This window comes from Ictalurus punctatus, chromosome 19, assembly GCF_001660625.3.
Source record: "Ictalurus punctatus breed USDA103 chromosome 19, Coco_2.0, whole genome shotgun sequence".
NCBI lineage: Eukaryota > Metazoa > Chordata > Actinopteri > Siluriformes > Ictaluridae > Ictalurus > Ictalurus punctatus.
Genome location: NC_030434.2, coordinates 416,965 through 443,302, shown reverse-complemented (window position 1 = coordinate 443,302; position 26,338 = coordinate 416,965). Strand labels below are relative to the sequence as shown.

At 39.2% G+C, this 26,338-nt stretch overlaps 1 protein-coding gene across 4 annotated transcripts in view; it reads left to right on the top strand.

The window, feature by feature from the left end:
* LOC108279528 (NACHT, LRR and PYD domains-containing protein 12) overlaps positions 1-26,338 on the top strand; it is a 120,126-nt gene that overhangs the window by 84,988 nt on the left and 8,800 nt on the right. For all 4 annotated transcript variants that reach the window (XM_053688333.1, XM_053688332.1, XM_053688331.1 and 1 more), the window contains one exon: positions 18,437-18,610. In XM_053688333.1, the coding sequence (XP_053544308.1) occupies positions 18,437-18,610 (174 nt within the window). The remainder of the gene's footprint in view (positions 1-18,436; positions 18,611-26,338) is intronic.

Genomic DNA, 26,338 nt, shown 5'->3' with positions numbered 1-26,338 from the left:
AGAACAGTGCCAAATACTGGACAAAAATTCTAAGAAGTAGCTATTTTTAGTTTTTTTTTTTTTTTTTTTAAATTTATGATTGAATGTTTACTTTTTCTAACTCCTAATACACTGTTAATGCACTCCTAATACAGACTCTAACCAAAAACATGTCACAAAATTTATTTTGCTGCTCATGGTGCATGCATATATATATAACAAAAGTGAGTACATCCCTACGTGGAAATGTCCAAATGGGGCCCAATTTCCCATTTTCCCTCCCCGGTGTCATGTGACTTGTTAGTGTTACAAGGTCTCAGGTGTGAATGGGGAGCAGGCATGTTAAATTTGGTGTCATCGCTCTCACACTCCCTCATACTGGTCACTGGAAGTTCAACATGGTACCTCATGGCAAAGAACTCTCTGAGGATCTGAAAAAAAGAATTGTTGCTCTACATAAGCATGGCCTAGGCTATAAGAAGATTGCCAAGACCCTGACACTGAGCTGCAGCACGGTGGCCAAGACCATACAGTGGTTTAACAGGACAGGTTCCACTCAGAACAGGCCTCGCCATGGTCCACCAAATAAGTTGAGTGCACATGCTCAGCATCATATCCAGAGGTTGTGTTTGGGAAATAGACGTATGAGTGCTGCCAGCATTGCTGCAGAAGTTGAAGAGGTGGGCAGTCAGCCTGTCAGTGCTCAGACCATATGCCGCACACTTCATCAAATTGTTCTGCATGGCTGTCGTCCCAGAAGGAATCCTCTTCTAAAGATGATGCACAAGAAAGCCTGCAAACAGTTTGCTGAAGACAAGCAGACTAAGGATTCCAGCATGATAATGACCCCAAACACACCTCCAAGACAACCACTGCCTTGCTAAAGAAGCTGGGGGTGAAGGTGATGGACTAAACCCTATTGAGCATCTGCGGGGCATCCTCAAACGGAAGACGGAGAAGCACAAGGTCTCTAACATACACCAGCTCATGGATCATCATGGAGGAGTGGAAGAGGACTCCACTAGCAACCTGTGAAGCTCTGGTGAACTCCATGCCCAAGAGGGTTAAGGCAATGTTGGAAAATAATGGTGTCCACAAAAAATATTGACACGTTGGGCCCAATTTGGACATTTTCACTTTGGGGTGTACTCACATTTGTTGCCATCGGTTTAGACATTAATGGCTGTGTGTTGAGTTATTTTGAGGGGACAGCAAATTTACACTGTTACACAAGCTGTACACTCACTATTTTATATTGTAGCAAAGTGTCATTTCTTCAGTGTTGTCACGTTAAAAGATATAATCAAATATTTACAAAAATATGAGGGGTGTACTCACTTTTGTGAGATACAGTATATATATATATATATATATATATATATATATATATATATATATATATATATATATATATATATATATATATATATATAGTTATTTTTCATATTATTATTATTATTATTATTATTATTATTATTATTATTGTTATTATTATTATGCTACTTCTTAAACCATACCATTTTCGAATGGGGCTTCAACGAATTTGACAGCAAGCGCACCAAAAAGGACGTGAGGGTGTATCTCTGTAAAATTTGAGGGATTGTGATGAAACTTGGAATATATCATCAGCATCAAGCCCTGAGGTTAGCTGCAGCGTTTCGGAACAGACTGTCTCGTGGTCACGAGATATGAAAAAGCACATTTTTGCATATAACTTCTGAACAGTTTGTTATAAAACTATCCAATTGGTCTCAATAGATTCATATAGAGGCATACCTATGTCTACCCATACCTACCCATACCGAGTCTATCGATATGGAAAAAATCCTATGTCAGCCATTTTGGATGTTGGCCATGTTGAATTTAGTCATATAATGCTGTATTTTATGAAGGCCTTGGCATATCATTATGAAACAGTAGGTGTCTTTGGCACGATGCTCTGAAAGGACTCAAAAAGTTCTGGGACAGTGCCACCTTGATGTCAAAAATTATAATGCTATTTCTAAAAATGCTAATTGCTATTGACTCCTCTTACCTACTGTCTTGAATGATTCTGTCGTTCATGATATTACAATTATATTAATTATGTCATGGTTGAGCAAAATTCCTATTCTTCTTCTCCTTCCACTCTGGAAGTCTATGGCAGCCCATAGAACTGCTTGCAGGAATGTTGTGAAACTTGGCACACCGATAGAGGACAGTTTTACCTGTTAATACCGCAAATTTGGAGTCTCAAACGCAATCATTCTAATGCCACCAACTGTGCAAATTTGCACTCACGTTTATGTTAATAACTTTTGAATCGTGAGTCTAAGAAATTTAATTATTTTTTCTTCTCATTCCTTGGCTCAAGGTGATTCAAGTGCACCCTATGACATCATTTTCTATCATTAAAATTTTTTCCACCATTTAGAATTTTTTTTAAAACCTACTTTTTCAAATTCATCCTAAAGGTTCTTATTTTCACCAAAATTGGCTCTGATCATCTTCAGACAATACTGGCAAAAGTTATTAAAAACTTTTTGATACACCCAACCATTCTCAAAAAATGGGCGAACGAATTCAATGAAGAGCATGCCACATTAGTTGTGAGGCTATATCTCTGCAATGCTTTAGTATATTGAGACCATTCTTGGGACATGTCATCACAAGCATGATCTGAAGCTACATGCTATATTTTGGCATAGTGCCACCTAGTGGTCAGGAGATATGAAAAATGGACATTTTTGCTTATAACTTCTGAATGATTTAGCAAAACATCAAATCACTGCTCTCTTTTGATTTGGTGCAGCATGTCGAGTCGAACAATACCCAAGTTCGCCATATTGGTCATTTTGCACGTCAGCCATTTTGAATTTGTCATAAAATGCTATATATTATGAACGGCTTGGCGCATCATTACGAAACTTGGTAGGTGTTTTTGGCACCATGCCCTGAAGATACACAACAAGTTTTGGGGTAACACCTCCTTCTGGTCAAAAATTATAATGAAAAAAAATAAAAATACGAATTACTTTTGATTAATTTTGCCTATTGTAATGAAACATATTACATTCCTTGGGTCATGCTGAGAACACAGATACCAACTTTGCCATAGTCAGCCAAACTTCCTGTCTGTTTTGATTTTCTTTAAAACTTACTTTTTCAAACTCCTCCTAGATCATTCACCCAATTTTCCGAAAATTTGAAAGCAATCATCTTCAAATTATCTTGATAAAAACTTATCAAAAGCTTTTTGATTGACCAAACCATTCTCAAACAGGATGCAAACGAATTTGATGGTGAGCACGCCAAAATAGATGTGGGACTATATCTCTGAAACGCTTTAGCATTTTCATACCAAACTTAGTATATGTCATAGCCATTATGACCGTTATAGTTTCAGAATAGTGCCACATAGTGGTCATGATATATGAAAAAAAAAAGCATTTTTGCTAATAACTTATGAACGGTTTGTCCTAAAATCATGACCCTGGTCTCTACAGATTCAGTGGGGCATTACAAATTGTTTGATGTTCCATTTTCAAATGCCAGCCATTTTGGTGGTTGGCCATTTTGTCACAAAATTTGGTAAGTGTCACCAGGGCCATGCCCCGAAAGTGTTCAAAAGGTTTCAGGACAGTGCCACTTTGTAGTCAACAATTATATCGCAATTTAAAAATACTAATAGCTTTTGACTACTTTTGTCCATTGTCATGAGATTGGTCTTGACAGATTCCCTGGGTCATGCCAAGAACAATGATACCAACTTTGCCATGGTAAGGCTAAAATTTAGAATTTTCTAAAAAATGTACTTTTTCAAACTTCTTCCAGATCATCTGTCCAATTTTGACATAATTCATAAGAGACTGCATACTGCATTAGCGTATTCAGACCAATCTTAGTAGCTGTCATTGTGATCATGATTTGAGGGTACCTGCATTGTTCTGGAACAGTGCCACTTTGTGGTCAAAAATTATAATGCAATTTCAAAAAGTGCCAATTGCTTTTGATTAGTTTTGCTCATTGTCATGAGACTGGTCTTCTTAGATATCGTGAGTCATGCCCAGAACAGTGATACCAACATTGCCATAGTCGATTGAACTTGCTGTCTGAATTTTGTTGAAAACCTCCTTTTTCAAACTCCTCCTAGAACGTTTTTCACCAAATTCAATTCAGATCATCTCCAGACGATGCCTGCAAAAACATTTTGGGTTGATAGACCAAATGGTTTTGTTTAATGCATCAACAAATTTTATTGCATGATGCCAAAATAATTCCGAGGCTGTATCTGTGCAAGGCTTTGGCATTTTGACACCAAACCTTGTGTCATTGTGACCTCACACTGTCCACACCCTATAAATTTGGTCAAAACACCAAATAATAACTTTGGAACCATGAGTTCTAGAAACTAAATTCTTTCCTTTCCTCTGATTCCTTGGCTCAAGACGATTCATTTGCCTATGAGATTGTTTCCTGTCATGAAAATGTTTCCATCATTTTGAATGAACTGAAAACCCTACTTTTTCTAGGCCGTTGTCCAATTTGCACCAAAATGGGCATACGTAATCTAGAGACATGGGTGACAAAAATTTATCTACAGAATTTTGATAAGCCATACCATTTTCAAATGCCGCTTCAATGAATTTCATGGCCAGCACACCGAAATGGACATGAGGATATATCTCCATAATGCATGGAGAGTTGAGAGTGCCTGCTGAGTTTTGGAACAGTGCCACCTAGTGGTCACAATATATGAAAAAATCATATTTTTGCTAAACAGTTTGTCATAAAATCATCAAATTGGTCTAAATAGATTCATTGAGGCATATCAAGTCTATCGATATGAATAATTCCTATGTCAGCCATTTTTAATTTAGTTATAAAATGCGGTAATTTATGAACAACTTGGCATATCGTTATGGAACGCTTTGGCACCATACTCTGAGGGGACTCAAAAAAGAATTACAGGACTATTGACTCCTTTTGCCTACTGTCATGAGACTGTCCTGATAGATTCTGTGAGTCATGCCGAGAACAATGATACCAATTATGTCACGATTGATCAAACTTCACGTTTTGAAAACGTACATTTTCAAACTCCTCCTAGAACATTTGTCCAATTTGCACTAAAATTGGCCTCCATCATTTAGAGGCACTTTTGATGAAAAGATATTTACAGAATTTTAATAAATCATACAATTTTCAAATGGTTCCTCAAGAAATTCAGTGAAGAATATGCGAAATTGAACATGACGCTGTATCTCTGCAACGCTTCCACAACCGTTACAAAGGGATTGTGATTAAACTTGGTACCTGTCATCATAATTAGGCCCTGAGGTTACCTGCCATGTTTTGGCACACTGCCCCCTACTGGTCAGGAGATTTTTTTTTTAATGGCTTTTTGGCTTATAACTCTTGAACCCTTTCCTGCATGATAATCAACATGCCCAGATGCTACCGGAGCAGTTTCAGAACAGTGCTACATTCTGGCCAAAAATTCTAAGAAGTAGCTGTTTTTAGTTATTTTTAAAATAAATGTTTTTTTTAAATTATTTTATTTGAAGCTTACTTTTTCTAACTCCTAATACACTGTTTATCAGACTCTAACAAAAAAACATGTCACAAAGGTTCCTTTGCTGCTCATGGTGTCGATAATTAGCTTGACCCCGGTATTGCTGCTTGCAGCTATACTACTTCTTCTTCTTCTTCTTCCACTCTTGAGCCTAGGGCAGCCTATAGAACCACTTGTGGGAAAGTTATCAAATTTGGCACACAGATAGAGGACAGTCTGATCTGTTAGTACAGCAAATGAGTCTCTAACCCAATCCCTCTAGTTCCACCAACTGTCCAAAATTGCACTCACGTTTATGTTAGTAACTTTTGAACCCTATGACGTCATTTTCCATCATGAAATATTTTTCGACAATTTAGAATTTTCTGAAAAACCTACTTTTTCATACTTGTCCTAGGCCATTTGTCTGGTTTGCATGAAAATTGGCATGCATCATTTAGAGGCACTCCCACCAAAAACGTATTCACAGAATTTTGATAATCCATACCATTTTCGAATGGGGCTTCAATGATTCGACGGCAATTATGAAAAAATTGGACTTGAGGGTATTTCTCTGTAAAGGGATTGTGACAAAACTTGTATGTGTCATCAGGTATGTGTCATCAGCATTAGGCCTATGGTTACCTGCTGTTTCAGAACAGCACCACCTAGTGGTCATGATATACGAAAAAGCACAGTTTTGCAAATTGGTCTCATTAGATTCAGTACAGTATACCGAGTCCAACGATATGAAAATTTACTGTTGGCCAAAAATTATAATGCTATTTATAAAAATATTGTTAGCTATCGACTCCTTTTACCTACTGTCATGAGACTGGTCCTGTTAGATTCTGTGGTTCATGCTGAGAACAATGATCAAGCAAACTTCCTGTCTACTATTTTTAAATGTTTTGAAAACCTAGTTTTTCCAACTCCTCCTAAACTGTTTGTCTGTTTTGCATGAAAATTGGTCTGCATCATCTAGCTGCACTCATGAAAAAAGTGATTCACAGAATTTTGATATGCCCATCAAATGAATTTGAAAAATGCACAAAATTTAACTTGAGGCTGTATCTCAGCAAGGCTTTGAGGGGAAAAAAAAGCCAAGAACTATGGAGGAAGTTAACTGTCTTTAAGTGATTTGCAAGAAAACATCATTCTCTATCTTGATTGCAAAAATTGATTAGAGAGTTGTTCAAACTATCATGACAGTTAAGCAAAATACTGTACAAATTGTCAAGAAGTCACTTGACAGTTGCTATCAAGATGTAAAAGACTTGAAAAAGAAAATGCAAGCCTGAAAATCCAGTGCATTGAATTTTTAAAAAAAACAAAAACAAAGAATGGTAAAAAAAAATAAAAAACAGACCATGGAATTTACGTCTGTATGGTATTTTTGAGAAACCTGAGGAAAATTTCAAAGTAATCGTGAAAAGCCTATGCACAGAAGTTCTCCCAGAGGTGCAGCACAGTATTGTAATTGATGCCATAGATGTAGTACACAGGATTGGTAGGCTTCGGGATTTGAAGAGCAGTACCCTGAGACCAATGTTCAGGTTCCTTTCCAGGTCTGCAAGGGACATGGTGTAGAATCCTCAAAGACTCAAATAAGTTTTTTTTTTTTTTACCAACAATCTCTGCTTTAAAGAAGATCTGGCCACAGCAGACAAAGAGGCACACATAAAATTAGGGCCACTTGTGGAGAAGGTGCAGAAAGAAGGAAAATGAACACATTTTGTTGGTAATAAGACTCGATTACAAAAACAAAGAAGTTCGTGCAACCTAATGTAAAGCTATAATCTATATTCATCTGGATTAAAAGAACGCACCCATGTAGTATCCCCTTATATTGCTATCACAAACTTGTTAAAGCAAAATTTTATTAATAGATTAAAGTTAATTGATTCTGTTGCTGTTGCTGTAGCTATACATATTGTTAAAATATAAATGCAGAATGTATTTTTGCAAAGGAAATTAACAGTAGAAATTAGTTGACCCTACTAGTTTACATATTGAACACTAACAAAACAAAATGAATTGTTTTGAATTCTTCAATTAATGCTGAAAATTTGGGGAAATGACATTTGGTTTGCACATGGTTGCTATACTGTCAGCAGGGGTTACAATAATACTCAAAGGAAAATTTAAAAGCCATGTTCTTAGCCATGAGAGAGATAATTCTGGAAGATTGATAACATTGCAAGTAAGCATTTATCAGTCCCATTTTTTTTGTGAACTCATATGCCACCAATAACAAACAACAAAATGTTATACTTTTGGTAAACATTGAATCAAAATTTATACAGATAAAGAACAAATTCCTGTCTGCTAAAATTATATGGTGAGGGGATTTTAATTATGTAAATAATGAAATATTAAATAGATGGCCACCAAAAAACAATGCTACTTGTGAAATAAAAAATGAATGTTCATGCATTGGGTTAATAGATATTTGGCATTACAAAAATCCAAACCAAATTATGTATACATGGAGTAATAAAGATCAATCTAAACAGTCACGTATTGATTATTTCTTAATTTCAGACACACTAGAAGATTGTGTTCAGTCTGTTTCTATAGAACTGCCTGTCTTAACAGATCATAATGGCATAGCAATTAAGATAAATAGAAATTATACAACCAAATTTAAACTCGTATAAGATGCTCTTAGAAAATGAATAATTATTGATGCGTATTGGACTAAAGTAATGAATATCTTTGGAAAATATTGGGAGCTTACTAAATATGAAATTAGGAATTTAGCCATTTCAGTGGGGAAAGTAATTGCTTTTGATAAAAGACAAAAAGAATGTAGAATTACAAAAAAAAATATGGAGCTTTCTAGTAATGGGAATTTAACTCCCCAAGTCTACAAATTTAGAGTCTATTCATGAAGGGAAACACAGGGAGCATTTAAAAGATCAAGGAATACATGGCTAGAACAAGGGGGAAAAGAATGCTTTTTTTTATTTAGAAAAAAGAAATTGAGAGAATGTCAACAGTAAACAAACTACTAATAAACAATACAGTGTCTGAGGGTCATATGGAGATATTCCAACATGGTACTCAATTTTATAAATGTCTCGACACCTCTAATTTAGTTTACTCTGATTTGAATGCATTTTGGATAGTGTTTTGAGGTCATTACTAAAACCATGAGTAATGACTTCAAATTATTCTGTGATGAAGAAATAAAACTAGATGAAGTTAAGGACTGTATTGGGTATTTAAACAACTTGGCAGAGGGATAAGAAAAGGTTGTCCAATTTCTCCCCTTATATTTTTGTTAGCAACCCAAATAATGGCTCTTCATTTAAGGAAAGAATATTTTAAAGGTATTACAGCTTTGGGAAAACAGTTTAAGTTGTTTCAGTTTGCAGATGACACAACACTGTTTTTGAAAGATGAAAATTAAGTTCATGAAGCTGTTAATTGTATTAAAGATGTTTCAGCTATATCAGGATTACAAATGAATGACTAAATCGGTCCTTTTTCCCTTGAAAATCTGAAACTGTAATTTATCAGATATATGTGGTATTGCAATCAAAAACAATGTGACTTATCTTGCAGCAAATATATGTAAAGATGAGAATATGTGCAGGGATTTAAATTTTGACTCAATCATTTAACAAACCAACAAAAGATTAAATATGTGGTTACAAAGGGATTTGTTAGGGGAAGATCCTTTTGTCCAAGGCTGAAGGAATCTCCAGATCAGTTTATGTTTCCTTATCACTTGATATAACTTCTAAAGTTGTTAAAAAATGTAGACAAATTACTTTTTGACTTTATTTAGAAAAGGAAACCACATTATTTGAGAAAAGAGGTACCATGTAATTTGAAAGATAATGGAGGCCTAGAGATAAGTTATGATACATTAAATAATGTATTCAAAATTAATTGAATTACACAATATTAAAAAAATAATGATAATATGTGGAACACATTTCCCAACTTAGAAAATGATAAAACATATAGTATTCAATAGCTAGTTTTAGTGGGGAAGATATAGATATATAGATATCTATCTATCTATCTATCTATCTATCTATCTATCTATATATATATATATATATATATATATATATATATATGATATCTATATCTATATATCTATATCTATGATATCTATATATATCTATATATATCTATATCTATATATATATATATATATCTATATATATGATATCTATATCTATGATATCTATATATATCTATATCTATATATATCTATATATATATATCTATATATCTATATCTATGATATCTATATATATATCTATATATCTATATATATATATATATATATATATATATATATATATATATATATCTACAGTGAGGGAAAAAAGTATTTGATCCCCTGCTGATTTTGTACGTTTGCCCACTGACAAAGAAATGATCATTCTATAATTTTAATGGTAGTTGTATTTGAACAGTGAGAGACAGAATAACAGCAAAAAAATCCAGAAAAACGCACGTCAAAAATGTTATAAATTGATTTGCATTTTAATGAGGGAAATAAGTATTTGACCCCCTCTGCAAAACATGACTTAGTACTTGGTTTAAAAACCCTTGTTGGCAATCACAGAGGTCAGACGTTTCTTGTAGTTGGCCACCAGGTTTGCACACATCTCAGGGGGGATTTTGTCCCACTCCTCTTTGCAGATCTTCTCCAAATCATTAAGGTTTCGAGGCTGACGCTTGGCAACTCGAACCTTCAGCTCTCTCCACAGATTTTCTATGGGATTAAGGTCTGGAGACTGGCTAGGTCACTCCAGGACCTTAATGTGCTTCTTCTTGAGCCACTCCTTTGTTGCCTTGGCCGTGTGTTTTGGGTCATTGTCATGCTGGAATACCCATCCACGACCCATTTTCAATGCCCTGTCTGAGGGAAGGAGGTTTTCACCCAAGATTTGACGGTACATGGCCCCGTCCATCGTCCCTTTGATGCGGTGAAGTTGTCCTGTCCCCTTAGCAGAAAAAAACCCCAAAGCATAATGTTTCCACCTCCATGTTTGACGGTGGGGATGGTGTTCCAGGGGTCATAGGCAGCATTCCTCCTTCTCCAAACACGTCGAGTTGAGTTGATTCCAAAGAGCTCCATTTTGGTCTCATCTGACCACAACACTTTCACCCAGTTGTCCTCTGAATCATTCAGATGTTCATTGGCAAACTTCAGACGGGCATGTATATGTGCTTTCTTGAGCAGCGGACCTTGTGCGCGCTGCAGGATTTCAGTCCTTCACGGCGTAGTGTGTTACCAATTGTTTTCTTGGTGACTATGGTCCCAGCTGCCTTGAGATCATTGACAAGATCCTCCCGTGTAGTTCTGGGCTGATTCCTCACTGTTCTCATGATCAATGCAACTCCACGAGGTGAGATCCTGCATGGAGCCCCAGGCCGAGGGAGATTGACAGTTCTTTTGTGCTTCTTCCATTTGCGAATAATCGCACCAACTGTTGTCCCCTTCTCACCAAGCTGCTTGGCAATGGTCTTGTAGCCCATTCCAGACTTGTGTAGGTCTACAGTCTTGTCCCTGACATCCTTGGAGAGCTCTTTGGTCTTGGCCATGGTGGAGAGTTTGGAATCTGAATGATTGATTGCTTCTGTGGACAGGTGTCTTTTATACAGGTAACAAACTGATATTAGGAGCACTCCCTTTAACAGTGTGCTCCTAATCTCAGCTCGTTACCTGTATAAAAGACACCTGGGAGCCAGAAATCTTTCTGATTGAGAGGGGGTCAAATACTTTTTTCCCTCACTGTATATCTATATCTCTATATCTATGATATCTATATATATATATATATATCTATATCTATATATATATATATATATATATATATCTATATCTATATCTCTATATCTATATCTATATATATATATTAGATATAGATATAGATATATATATATATATACACACACACACATATACATACACACACATACATATACAGTATCTCACAAAAAATGAGTACACCACTCACATTTTTTTAAATATTTGGTAATATGTTTTCATGTGTCAACACTGAAGAAATGCCACTTTACTACAATGTAAAGTAGTGCGTGTACAGCTTGTTTAACAGTGTAAATTTGCTGTCCCCTCAAAATAACTCAACACACAGCCATTCATGTCTAAACCGCTGGCAACAAAAGTTGCCAAAAAAATCAAATATTTATAAAAATGTGAGGGGTGTACTCACTTTTGTGAGATACTGTGTGTGTGTGTGTGTGTGTGTGTGTGTGTGTGTGTGTGTGTGTGTGTGTGTGTGTGTGTGTGCATATATTTACATTTATTCATTTAGCAGACGCTTTTATCCAAAGCGACTTACAAATGTGTAAGATACAAGCAAAAATATATATCTTTATACACACACACACACACACACTTTTTTCACATAAGCCATCCCCCCCATATTATTAATGAATTTAACCCTCATACTACAAACATATAATATACAAGGACTATTGACTGGGTGTCACAAACCGTGACGAAGCAGAGATACAGCGGATGCAAGCACAGGGTGAACAGTGTTTATTTTGACGACAGACAGGCAGACAAATCCAAAACGTGATCCAAGACGTAATCCATAAACATGCAAGAGGTCAGGCGATTGGCAAACAGGCATACACTGGGCAAGGCAGGAATCTAGGTCGTTACACAAAACAAGACACGAACTAAGACGATTAACTGGAAGCGGATATCCAGCACGAACTGACTATGACTATGACTATGACTCGAATTACACTAACGCTAAACATTCACTTCGTATTATTTACTTACTTACTCACTTAATCTTCCGCGTTGTGTGCTGGGAAGCGCGCGGTATATATGCGGACATGATTACCCTCGCAACTGCTAACAGCTGAGGGTAATCCGGACACACGTGACTTCCCAGCCAATGACGGAACAGGGAGGAGACATGACAAACAAACAAAACCCATGTGTCCCGATGTCCCTACGGTCACAGCGGAAAAGCAGGTGTTCGCGCATTCGCGCTTCGAGCACGCTGCTTCAAGGGGGAATCGTGACAGAACCCCCCCTAAAGGCACTCCTCCCGGAGTGCCATGAGTCATCCATCTTCATTGGCGGCCCCGGCCCCCTGGGTTGGATGTCCCGAGCAGAGCCAGGAAACGGCACGGTGTTCTTGGCGGCGTAGGGAAGCAGAGCGACGACCTCAGCTGGACGGGGAGGCAGAGCGAAGTCCCCTGTAAGGCCAGGGAGAGGAACGTGGGTCTCCTCGAAGCAGAAGGGGGGAACGCTATCTGCCATGGAGCAGGAAGGCTGAGCGGCGTCCTCAGCTGAACAGGCGGGCTGAGCGGCATCCTCAGCTGAACAGGCGGGCTGAGCGGCGTCCTCAGCTGAACAGGCGGGCTGAGCGGCGTCCTCAGCTGAACAGGCGGGCTGAGCGGCGTCCTCAGCTGAACGGGGAGGCTGAGCGGCGTCCACAGCTGAACGGGGAGGCTGAGCGGCGTCCACAGCTGAACGGGGAGGCTGAGCGGCGTCCACAGCTGAACGGGGAGGCTGAGCGGCGTCCACAGCTGAACGGGGAGGCTGAGCGGCGTCCACAGCTGAACGGGGAGGCTGAGCGGCGTCCACAGCTGAACAGGGCAGCGGGACAGCCTCCTCGGCTGTGCAGGGCAGCGGGACAGCCTCCTCGGCTGTGCATGGCAGCGGGACAGCCTCCTCGGCCGTGCAGGGCAGCGGGACAGCCTCCTCGGCTGTGCATGGCAGCGGGACAGCCTCCTCGGCCGTGCATGGCAGCGGGACAGCCTCCTCGGCCTGTCCCTCTGAGGTCGCCATGTTGACCTCAGGTGAGAGCTCCACAGCTGAGACCTCCCCGTAGGCCTCAGGCTGGAGCTCTGCTGTCCTCATTGCCCCCCCAAAAAAAATTTCTGGGCCAGCCTTCACCTCTGGACTGCGCAGCAAGGTGTGCCTCCCCTGCAGTGGAAAGCCCCAGATGCTCAGGTTACTCTGCTGGCTGTGTTGCGAGGCGGACTGTGGCGTGAGCGGAGCTTGGCGGTGCGTGTCGGCGGACTGTGGTGTGAGCGGAGCTTGGCGGTGCGTGTCGGCGGACTGTGGCGTGAGCAGAGCTTGGCTGGGCATATCAGCAGCCTGTGGCGTGAGCAGGGCCTGGCTGTGCGTGTCAGCAGCCTTGAACGGGAGCTCAGGGACTGGAGGCTGGACCTGGAGCTCAGGGACTGGAGGCTGGACCTGGAGCTCAGGGACTGGAGGCTGGACCTGGAGCTCAGGGACTGGAGGCTGGACCTGGAGCTCAGGGACGTGAGACTTGACCTGGATCTCAGGGACCTGGACTTTCCTGACTGGAGGCTTGGCTTGGATCTCAGGGTTGAGCTCTGTATGACGTTGCCTGTAGTAGTGGGTAAACGGCAGGGCAGGTTCGCCTTCCAGACTTACACCCCTGAGAAGTTGTTCTAGCTCCTCCTTCACCTCCGGACTCCCGAATCACAACATGAAATCCCCCACAAACTGTTCTACACCATCCAGGTTCCTACAGTGCTTCTCCAGTTTGAGCTGAACCCATTGACGGGCCGGTCCAAAGAACCGGGACCACATAAATCGGAGCCATTGCTTCTCCTCTGGCTTAGGGTCTAACAGACTGGCGAAGTAGTATTGACAGTCTACCAGGAAATACTCTGGGGCACCGAAAAATGGGTCCGGAAGCTCCATAAATGTCCACTGTGGGAAGTGGACGGAGTCCATAGCGGGGACGGTTGGCGTCGACTTCCGAGTTCCGCGTCTCCTCCGTTCTCCTGCTGCATCCATGTTTCGGCGGAAGATTCTGTCACACATCGTGACGAAGCAGAGATACAGCAGATGCAAGCGCAGGGTGAACAGTGTTTATTTTGACGACAGACAGGCAGACAAATCCAAGACGTAATCCATAAACATGCAAGAGGTCAGGCGATTGGCAAACAGGCATACACTGGGCAAGGCAGGAATCTAGGTCGTTACACAAAACAAGACACGAACTAAGACGATTAACTGGAAGCGGATATCCAGCACGAACTGACTATGACTATGACTATGACTCGAATTACACTAACGCTAAACATTCACTTCGTATTATTTACTTACTTACTCACTTAATCTTCCGCGTTGTGTGCTGGGAAGCGCGCGGTATATATGCGGACATGATTACCCTCGCAACTGCTAACAGTTGAGGGTAATCCGGACACACGTGACTTCCCAGCCAATGACGGAACAGGGAGGAGACATGACAAACATAAACAAAACCCACGTGTCCCGATGTCCCTACGGTCACAGCGGAAAAGCAGGTGCTCGCGCATTCGCGCTTCGAGCACGCTGCTTCAAGGGGGAATCGTGACACTGGGGTCCCCAAGAATAAACTACTGTTGTAATAAACAATCATCATAGCAAAATGTTAACTTATTTTTCTTGAAATATTATTAGTTATGTAATTAATGCTATCTGGAAAAAAACCCCAAACAGATTATTATTATTTTAGGATAATGTACTGTACTTAACTGTACTTAAGTTACAGCTAATTTGCATATTGTGTAAAATCAAAAATAGACACTTTCCTTTAATACAAATCGCACCTTTTATACCAAGTACAGTCCACATTAATATTTAAAAGCTCATTTAACATCCTTTGATTCTGGTATCATTCAATTTTCAGTAATTTCAAATAAACATTATTTGTGTTATATTTATATGGTGAAACCAAGTGAGTCATTTTGACCCCAATATAAAATAATTGAAGTAAACTCATAGTCATTCAAACTTCAAAATTTTTAAAAAATCTTATTTGTTTTTCAATACAAAAGTAGATAGAGACCTTGGTCTCAGTATGACCCCCTATCAAAATAAATGTTGAATAAATGTAACTCAGACTGAGGTTTTTCAATTTGTACTTAAAATGAATGGTGTTTACATTGAACTATCAACACCACACGCTACAGGCAGTTATAGCACACGATTTGGCTCGTGCTATGCTCAGGGCATACTGGCATGTGACAAGAGGAGCAAACATTTGCTATCTTCCTGTCTGTGGTTCGGGAGCAATGACTAAACCTTTTTCAAGTAGATTTTCCAGCCTATTGTTGGACATCCACAGCAGCAGGTGGAGTTTTCCTCACTCCAATTGATGGTCATTTCTGCTCGAATTGGGGCTTGGAGCATGGCAGTATCAGCTCTACTCTTCATGTGTGGCATGACCAGGGCATGCCCCAGCTGTCTTGGGTAGATCCGGAGCTGTTGGCCATATTCTGAAAAGATCCAACCTGCGAAGCTCCCCATCCTGATGATATAGGCATCTGTGTCTGCTGCATCTGTGTCTGTCTCCTTCAAAATGACTGACAGAATGCCCCTATCCCCTCTGATAGTTTGTGGTACTTTAAATTAAGACTTATGGGTAACATGAACTGAATAAATAGTTCCATTTATTAAAAGTGCATAGGAAATGAGTGTTTTGGTATTTTTAAAAAGCACTAATTAAAACAAAAACTGAAAACAATTATATGAAATCATTAGGAACAAATTGATTGACAAAGCCATGAAAAACTGGAATTATAGAAAAAAGCACCTGTGAGATATGAAAAAAGCACACCTCAGGTTCTGCAGGTACCCCAGTCGGTAGGATGAGGGTTAAACAGTACTGCAATACTTTGTATAAATGTAAAAACAAAAAGGCTTCCAGGGCTTGTAATATTATCTACAAATTCAAAGTTGCTAGATAAACGGCACCTTATCCTTCATTATTTTTTTTTGTTTTGTTATTTAATACTCTGGCAATTTAATTGTATTTGTATTTGTTTACTTTTTCTGTATCTTCTTATTTTAACCCTGAGATGGAAGTTATGCAATGCTGACTGCATAATAGTTTCTCTTGATGTTATGTTTGGTAATATGCAATAATAATAATAATAATAATAATAATAATAATAATAATAATAATAATAATAATAATAATAATAAAAAGCATCAGTGCTCCATGGTTTTTGCAGTGCATTGTTAAAAGAATTTGATCTCTGTAAGAATTTTATTACATGGATTAAACTTTTATGTAATGATGCTTCTGCATTGTTAAAGGTAGGGCTATAAGGCAAGGCTATCCATTATCAGGGAAGTTGTACTCTTTGGCTATTGAGCCTTTGCTATGCCAACTGAGGAAGAAATTGAGACATTTCTTGTAGAAGATTTAAAAAAAAATAGGGAAATCATTTTTTCAATGTTCCAGTTTTTATAAGAAGTGATAAAGACGTATTGAACCTTACAAAAGTTTTAAACAATTATGAAAAGGACTCATCAGCTAAAGTAAACTGTGAAAAGAGTAAAGTATATTAAACAGGAGATTGGCATGAAAGAGCCCCTGCCATGCTTACAGGGAGGAATAAATTCGGGAAGATTAGACTAAAGATGTTAGAGGTATATCTAGGAATAGAGCAATACATGCAAAAAAAAATAAAAATGGGAGGGTATGGTGGAGAGAAATGTGTGACCGGTTGTCTCGGTGGTCTCGGCTATCATATAGAGGTGCAGTATTGGTCATGAACAATCTGGCTGCTTCTGCATTATAGCACAAAATGAATGTACTGGGTCGGCGAGAAAGTGTTGTTCAGGAACTACAAAAGTTAATCGATTTCTTCTGGGCTGGTGCTGATTAAAAAAGTTCAGAGGAAATATGCAACCTGTCAGGACTCACGTCAACAAGGATTAATAAGAGAATAATGGAGGGAGTCTTCAGATGAAACATAGAGGAAAATTAATTTGCTGAACGGCACATAGAACATCATGAAAATTTTCAGGTTTCAGCAGCAGTAAATGAGGAGCCAGAGTAAAGTTCGCTCCTGAGCTTCCTTCCTTTTCTCCAGAGCTTCAGAACTCCTGAATCGAAAGGCTTTGAAAAATTTCCAAAAAAGCATTATACACCATTTATGTGAAGGTATCTCACTACACCAGACCAAAAGTCTGTAAGGAGACAAAGTGCTCAGATATATTCTAGCCAGACTCGTTAGGGTTAGGGTTAGGGTTGCTGGAGGTCCCTGTACAAACCTCCTATAGAGAAACACACTGCAGATCTCCAATGGAGGATTGTTCACCGGGCTACAAACAGACACATATTGACCTTACTGTAGAGAAAGTATGCCCTTTTTTGAGTCAGTAGACCATTTGTTTTGATACTTTTAGGTTAGGAGGGTTGTTTCAGATTTTAGAAAGGTGAGTAAGAGAGTTCAGCAGAGTTTTCAATGAAAAATGTCTTGGCTCTTTTTGATCCTAAATACATTGCCTCAGATGGGAAACAAATTGCTTTAAATAATTTCTTGGTGGGAGAAGCAAAGCTGGTCATTTGGGTAAAATGAAAAATTAAATTGAAAGGAGAAGGTGTAGCAGAACCTGAGGCAGTATTAAAGCCTCTTATAGTAGCTAGAATTAGGGCTGATGTATGTGAGAAGTTGCAGCACAAAACTTGACTCGATGTGACTGCAATGTATCTGAAATTATTGTGAAATTTACTAAACCATTGTAACAAATCACAAAAACTGCACCTGGGACACAAATTAAACACACTGTTTCAACAATGTAAATATAAATAAAGGTGTGTGAAAATCAAACGTTTATCTCTCTCTCTCTCTCTCTCTCTCTCTGATTAAAGTTCATTGTCAGTCTGTTGTTCTCTGTTCAGCTTCAGCTGCTGATAGTTTAATAACACACATAACAGATGAGAGAAACTAAATTTAACACTCAATATGATCATTTGTAATTACATTGTTAATTAGAATAAACAGGCCTCATGTTAAATCCTCATGTCATCATTTTGAAGAATAAAATCCTTGTACAAACACATTGGTGGTCTCTGACATTATCTTTAAAGTAAGTCTTAAACCAGGATAAAAATCGGTTGATAAAGAGTGTGTCATTGTGTCTTTCTACAGGTTGCATAAGTGTGGTGTCTCAAGTAAAGGCTGTGCTGATCTGACTTCAGCTCTGAGATCAAACCCCTCACACCTGAGAGAACTGGATCTGTCCTCTAATAAAATCAGTAACTCAGGAGTGAAGAGTCTCTCTGCTGTACTGGAGAATCCTCGCTGTAAACTGGAGAAACTGAGGTAAGATCATCTCTCTGAGAGTCACATGACCTGCTCCTCAGTAAGACACATTCTCTAATAGTGAGACTGAAGCAGAAGTTTTAGGTTCATCATCAATGTCCTGAGGAGGAAGATTGTTTCTTTTCAATGCTCACATGATTTGTTACAGAGTCTCTGGGTCAGATGTACATATGTGAGAAGCTGCAGAATGAAACATGACTTGATGCCACTGCAGTGTGTCTGAAATTACTGTGAAATTTACTTAAACATTGTAACTAATCACACAGATTGCACCTGGGACACAAACTAAATACACATTGTGTGAACTGCAGGGTTTAAAAGCAGCAGTGAAATGCAAATGATCTCAACAAAACAGAATTTAGGAACTAAAAGGTAACACACTTTAGAATCCTGACCTGTCCTTGTTAAGTTTTTGACAATACCAGTGTAGGGAAATAGCCCATAAGGGGCGGAGCACAGACACTCAGGAGACCATTTGTCAGGTAGTCAGGAAAGTTTGCTTTTATTTTCTTAGTTTTTTCCTTTTAGGGGTGAGGAGGTGTGTGTGTATGTGTGGGTTTGCGTGCGGCTGGCATTGCAGAGTTCTTCTGGGGGCGTGTCTTAGCTTCCCGGAAGCGTGAGGGCTTTCTCGTGCTGTCAGGCAATGCCGCGTATGTGTTCAGCGAGCAACGGCCTCGTTTGGATCCGAATCATCTGGAACAGAGAACAAACACACGCACACACACAGAGACAGAGAGAGAGAGAGAGAGAGTGTGTGTGTGTGTGTGTGTGTGTGTGTGTGTGTGTGAGTGAGTGAGTGAGTGAGTGAGTGATGGGTACAAATAACGGGTATTGGGGAGAAGCGACGCGCACATGTCATAAGAGATCCTTCTCCCTGGGTGAGCGGAAGAGTGGCCTCTTATACTCTTCCCTCGTCTGCTGGATGGTGGATTTTTTCCAATCGGTGCACCAATCACCGGCCGGAGGTGTGTCGGCCCAACGTCACATGCTTTCTGGTCGCCATCAGTTTTGACGCGGGGCTGTCCCTTCTATGCCTACGTGGTAGTCGGGGAAGGAGCGATTTTAATACCTTGCGTGCCGGGTTTCTGACCGTTGCGACATCAGTCACAGCACCAGAATTTGCACCCTGCAATGGCAGATTCCTCTCATCTGAGCTCAGGAAGAAGCAAACACAGAGTTCAGTGAAAGCTTTTTAGTTTTAATAATGAGAAATCATAGTATATATATATATATATATATATATATATATATATATATATATATATATATATATATATATATATATATACACACACACAGAAATATTAATAAAATAATGATAAAAGTCAATTGGAACATGTCACAAATAAAATCAAACATCTATTACGTAGGTTCAAGTGATATAAGAACTAAAAACATCTATTTTTCCAGATAATAATAAGAAGAAGAGCCGAGATAGTGTGAGGGCGAAAGGCGGTGTGATTAGTAATGCACAAAACAACACATTCCAATAACACAAAACAATTCTGTTCTAGTACATCATGACACAAACTAGAGATCTTCAAAATTGAAAGACAGAGGCCATGCCATGAAGCTTATCATTGTGCTCTTGGGTTTCTAAGGGGAACCACAAGTGGTCTCTGTGGACACTCTAAAAGCACAAAAAAGATATATATTTGTGTATGTGTTAAATGAGATGAAAAGAGGCCCCCAAAGGACATCTTGATTATGATTGTTCCCCTTTCTCATCTGTTGGGCATATGTTAAGGTGAGATGTGATGAGGCCTCCTAAAGGCTAAGGAGGGACAACAGTACAGGTAACGGCCACCACACGTGTAGGATGACCGAAGGCTTCTTCCACAACCTTTTGTGGTTTCAGGCTCTTGATGAGAACTATGTTGCATAGGCGGAAAGGGTCAGTAGGTTATTCTGTGAACAGAGGGTGACAAACAGAAACATCTCCCTGTATACTGTTCAGTTTTTCCATGATAGCTTGAATGTAGTCACTGACAATCACGTCCAGATCACGTGTAAAGCAAACACCTGGGTTACCCTTAGTCCACGGAGTGGGAAACGGTCTGCCCAGAATGATCTCAAATGGAGACAATTTAATTTTCTGATTAGGAGTCATGCGAAGTTCACATAGGACAGCAGGTAGAAATCGACCCATTTACTTGAGGGGTTCTCCAAGAGCCCCTTAGTAAGGCATTCCTTAATAGTGCGATTTTTTTCTTCCCACAATCCCTGTGCTCTGGGGATGATATGGAGTATGAAAGTGCCAATTAATGTTTAGATACTTGCACAGTTTCTGTGTTATTTTGAAAACAAAAGGTGTCCTATTGTCACTATACCGTGGGATTATTTCTTTTGAAAGAATTTTAATTACTGTATTGACATTTTCCTTTGAGCATGGAAAGGCTTCTACCCATTTAGAGAATTTATCAACAATAACTAGAAGATATTTGAGACCTCTGATAGATGGCAAGTGTGTGAAGTCAGTTTGTAGTGCCTGAAAAGGACCACTAAGTGGTGGTAATGCATCATGTTTGGTGGTTTTCCCTTGCACATCTACTCTTGGTCGAGTTAAGCATGCATTGATGAGAAATTTAACAGTTTTGTGAGTGTTTCAAATACAAAGACTTGATGTTATCGCTGAAATTCACCCCTCTTCATGCAATATGAGAAACACTGTCAAAATGGTACACGAGGAACAGAAGGAGAGAAGGCAGAAGAGTGACAAGCCATCAGAGCAGCATATTAAACCATCAGAGGGCAATGGGGAACAACCTTCTGAGGACCAAAAAATGAGGCCTGTGTCTGTAAAAAAGCAACATCAATGTCACAAGGTCTCAGAGAATGCAAAAACGTGAAAAATGGAGACATTATTCTGGACAAAGAGGCTGGGCAAGCCCTTTTTCAAGGTCCACCTAGCTACTTTGCTAGAAAGTGGATTACCATGGGCCTGCCTTGTGTTAGAAGAATCATGACCTTTAACCTTAACAATAGCAAGCCTGTCAGGTTAAAGCAAAGCTTCTAAAAGATCAGAAACAAGCATGGCATGTGATATGGGTTTACCTTCAGTGGCACAAAAACCATGAGCATGCCATATCTTACCAAAATCATGTGCAACGCCAAAAGCATAACACAAATCAGTGTAAATTGTAACGGTCTTTTGCTTAAAGAGATGACAAGAACATCTGAGAGCAATGAGCAGAATTAAAGGGAATAGAGTGAACCTTGTGAACTATATTTGTTAATGAACACACAGACTAGCCACGAAAAATTGTTGAGTCATTAGATTTAGAACATGATCCCTCAACAGATCAGAGCAGAGTGATGAAGAGTCATGTATGCAGGTCAAACAGTTATGTTCCAACCAGGCTCATTTGCAGGCTCCTCTGAGCAGGCACGCAGAAGTCTGTAAAGAAAAACTGCACGGCTGTTAGCAGTGGTTACAGATTTTTTTGGTGAGGTTGTGTATTGCACAAAGGATGACTTCATATCCTGATCTACATTGGGCAGTCATGTGTTGTGTGTGAATGTTATTCAGGATAGACAAGACCTGATGAGATGTGTGCAGTGTGAGTGGGTGTGAAAGAACCACCTTTTCAGCATCAGTGACCGTGAGAACAGATGCAGCAACAGCCCTTATACAGGCAGGCATACCTTGAACTACAGGTTCTTGAAATTTGGAAATATATGCTACTGGGTAATAGCTACCATTGTGTTCCTCGGCCAGGAACCCTGCCACAGTCCTTCCGTCCTCAGAAACATACAGATGAAACAGGGATGATTTGTCTGGGATTCCCAGGGCCGGGGCTGAGATTAATGTCTGTTTTAGAAAACAGAAAGGGTTCATCATCTTAGACCATTCAGTGTTCTGAAAAGAGTCCTTGAGACAGCAATCTCTGAGAATTTTGTCGTTATGTGAGCAGTTAGGAATGAACTGATGACAATAGTTTATAAATCCCAAAAAACTCAGCATACCCCTTTGTGTGGCTGGAGGTGTGATGTCAACAATAGTGCATACTTGGTTTCTGGTTAGGCAGTGCTGTCCCGGAGAGCTATGAAAGCCCAGATTTTGGACCAGTGTCTGATAGAGCTGAAGTTTAGTTAGTAAAGCCTTCAAACCCACTGAGACAGGTGGATCAAGAGTTTTAGAGAGCCCTCTGTTCAGAGCTGAAGTCCGTCAGCTGATAAAAAAAAATGTTGTCTGCTGTACTGAACAAGGCAGCTGCCCTTGGGTAAAATGAGAGTAGATAAGGCCTGATGTACCATAGATGAAAACACAGCAGGAGAGTCGATATAACCCATTGGTGTCTATGTCTATTGTTGATTTTTTCCAGTTTCATTTTTATTGAACATTTCTGCTGAACATTTCTGGTGAACATTTCTGCTGAACTAAACGTTTCTGTCAAACTAAACATTTCTGCTGAACATTTCTGCTGGACATTTCTGTTGAACTAAACATTTCTGCCAAACATTTCTGTTGAACATTTGTACTGAACTAAACATTTCTGTCGAACTAAACATTTCTGCTGAACATTTCTGCTAGACATTTCTGCTGAACTAAACATTTCTGCCGAACATTTCTGTTGAAAATTTCTGCTGGACATTTCTGCTGAAGTAAACATTTCTGCTGAACATTTCTGTTGAACATTTCTGCCGAACATTTCTATTGAACATTTCTGCTGAACATTTCTGCTAAACATTTCTGTTGAACATTTCTGCTGAACATTTCTGCTAAACATTTTTGCTGAACATTTCTGTTGAACATTTCTGCTGAACTAAACATTTCTGCTGAACATTTCTGCTGGACATTTCTGCTGAACTAGTATTGGAACATGTGAAATACTGTTCCAATACCACCCAACCCCCCAACCCCCCCCCCCCCCCCCCCCCCCCCGCCCATCATATTTTTGCTTTTTAAAAGTAAACGCAAAAAAATGGGCTGCATCTGCTCAGAGAGAGGGAAGCTGAAAAATGCACTACATAAATCAATTACCATGAAATGTGTTTGTGCGTGTGAGGAATACAAACCACGTCAGTTACAAGAGGACTCAATGGAATTACAATATCATTAATTCGCCTAAGGTCCTGAATAAAAAGTCATCCCTTCCCATTTGTCTTGCATACAATGTTAACAAGTGTGTTGTAGGGAGATAGTGTATGAATGACCACGCCCTGCATAAGTAAAGAATCAGTCACTGGCTGTGTGCCTAACTCCTTTTCTGCTGATAATGGGTACTGCTTGCAATATACAGAACGTTTGGTTTTGAAGTTTGCAGCACAAGGGCTTACCTGAATGAGGCCTACTTCATTAGTATGCTTTGCCCATAAATTTTTAGGCACAGAGGCAAGTGCATAAGGTAGCAGATGCGCCGTGCAGTCAGGCTCGTGCTCATCATTACCCACATGGTAGTAAGAAGAAAATCACAGATTAGATGGTGTTAACAGAGTGAATCTTACATCATGCATTGTAAGAGAACATTTCCGTTTAAGTCTCTACCTAGTAGGTTGAAAGAAACGACAGAATGATGACAAATTTGTGAGAAAACATGATGTCAGGATGGGTTGAGCGCACTCTATCCGAATATTGTTTAAACATGTTAATAAATATGATGTATTAACTAAAAAGACTACACATGAGACACATATCTGAACTTCACTGTCACATTTTTACTATGAGAACATCCTGACTATATTTCCCAGAAAACTATATTATGACTATATTCACCAACAAACTACAAATATGGAATCTCTAATGTCCCAAAAAACTATAAGCACCATCATCATGATACAGTAAATGAAATGGAATGTTTCCTGGTTTAAATGCAAACGTGAATTGTTTTCCCATTCACTCTGGAAGCAAATTACATACAAGCTAGAGGATTCATGAGCCTGTGAGTAAAAGTTCCTTGGTGACATCATGACCAAGGACCTTTAATAAAATACAGTGGAAATCTGGACCTGTTAACTGAGCATATGTAGTCTGGTGTTTAAGCGAATCAACAAAATGGCCAGGTTTTTCTGATAAAGGCAAAGCATCACATATCGCTTTTATTTCAATAATACTAGGAGGTTTCAATGTAAAACTTTTGCGTACCTTTATGAAAGGCGCAATATGTTGAAATCGGTGCTAGAACGAACTTTGGCTCCTTCTGGCTCTGAGCCAGAGCTCGGTTTAACCACTATCAGTTATCAGTTTGCACAATAACTGTGGTAGATTTCTTCTATCTTTTTTCCCCCTACATACCCTGATTTTATGAGATTTTAGACTGACTATTTCCACTGATGTCTTACAGCTTATAATTTAATAATCACAATTTATAATTTAATTATCACGAGCGGATATCAGACCATGCTGGTTATAATGTTCAATCAATAAAGGATAATATTAATATTTTATTTATCCAAATTTATCCTAAATTTCTTACAGTGAATCAAAATGTGATATTTCAGCCAAATGAATTTTGTCGAATCATGTATGCACAGCATTTCTAAGACACTGTGTTCACACAGTGTTTACATTTCAATCCCTGATTGTCGAACAAACCCACTCGTTCTCCAGCAGGCATGAAAGAAATAATAGTAATTGATTAGCTAATAGTCAACTATCAAAGTCATCTGTGTGCTAGTTAGTTAATAGTAGTTACTAGAATGTTAATATTGCGTTATTCATTTCTTTCTGTGTCATTATTCATTAATGACAGATCAGTATTCTGAAGTGTTACCAAGTAATATAACAAGTTAATGCCATTCAAATAAAAAAATTCAACAGTCACATATAAAAAAAAAGTGATTTAAAAAAAAAAAAGCAATAAGGGCATGAAAGGCGCTTACAAAAATTGCAAGCAACAGCAAGAATCCTTTTGTTGATTTTTTAAATTACACTTAAGGCTGAAATAGTGTTTATTCTGTCAGTGAATGTTCGTTCAGTACGTCTCCGTTTATCTGCTATGAACAGGGTTGTCAGGTTTACATTACAGAGGCATCTCAGTGTCACGTAAATTTATGTAATTGAGGTTTGGATGGATACAAGTGCAGTTAAAGATGTTTATTAGAAAGAGAGAGGCAGGCAGACAAATGCAAAATGGTAATCCAAAGCGTGGTCTAATACATGGGTATAACCACGCATTCTTGGGGGGGGGGGGGGGGGGGGGGGGGGGTTCGTGTCCCCCCAATCTTGAGGAAAATACCAATTTGGCCCACACAATATACAATACAAAATATTTTCTATATGTCACCCTTTAATGAACCCTGCCAACAGATCTGTCTTTTCTTCATCTATTCTATTTATTTATGTCTATTCCTTTTTAATAAATTTCCGTTTTCTTGGTTGCGCCCATACTTAACGCAAGTTCGTTGATATATTTTAGCAGCACAGTCTGTAAGAAATGGAGACAGCAGCCATGCATAGAAAAGTGAAGCAGAACATACAAGCGTTTTTCAGACAGTAAGTAACTAGATACCTAAATAGTAGGTAACCTTAGCTTAGTATAGAAGGCATCATACCATGGCTTGGTTTGTTCTTAAGAACATCAATTATTTTTTGATATTTGCACACCTACGAAGTGGGCTAGGCCAGGGGTTCCCAAACTTTTCCAGGGCAAGGCCCCTCAAATGGCATTAACATTTGACCAAGGCCCCCCTTTTGCAAGATGTCTTTAAAACACATTAAAAATACAGACTTCTGAATATATACCCCCTTTTTTTTATTAATAATTACATCTTACGTCTTTACATTAC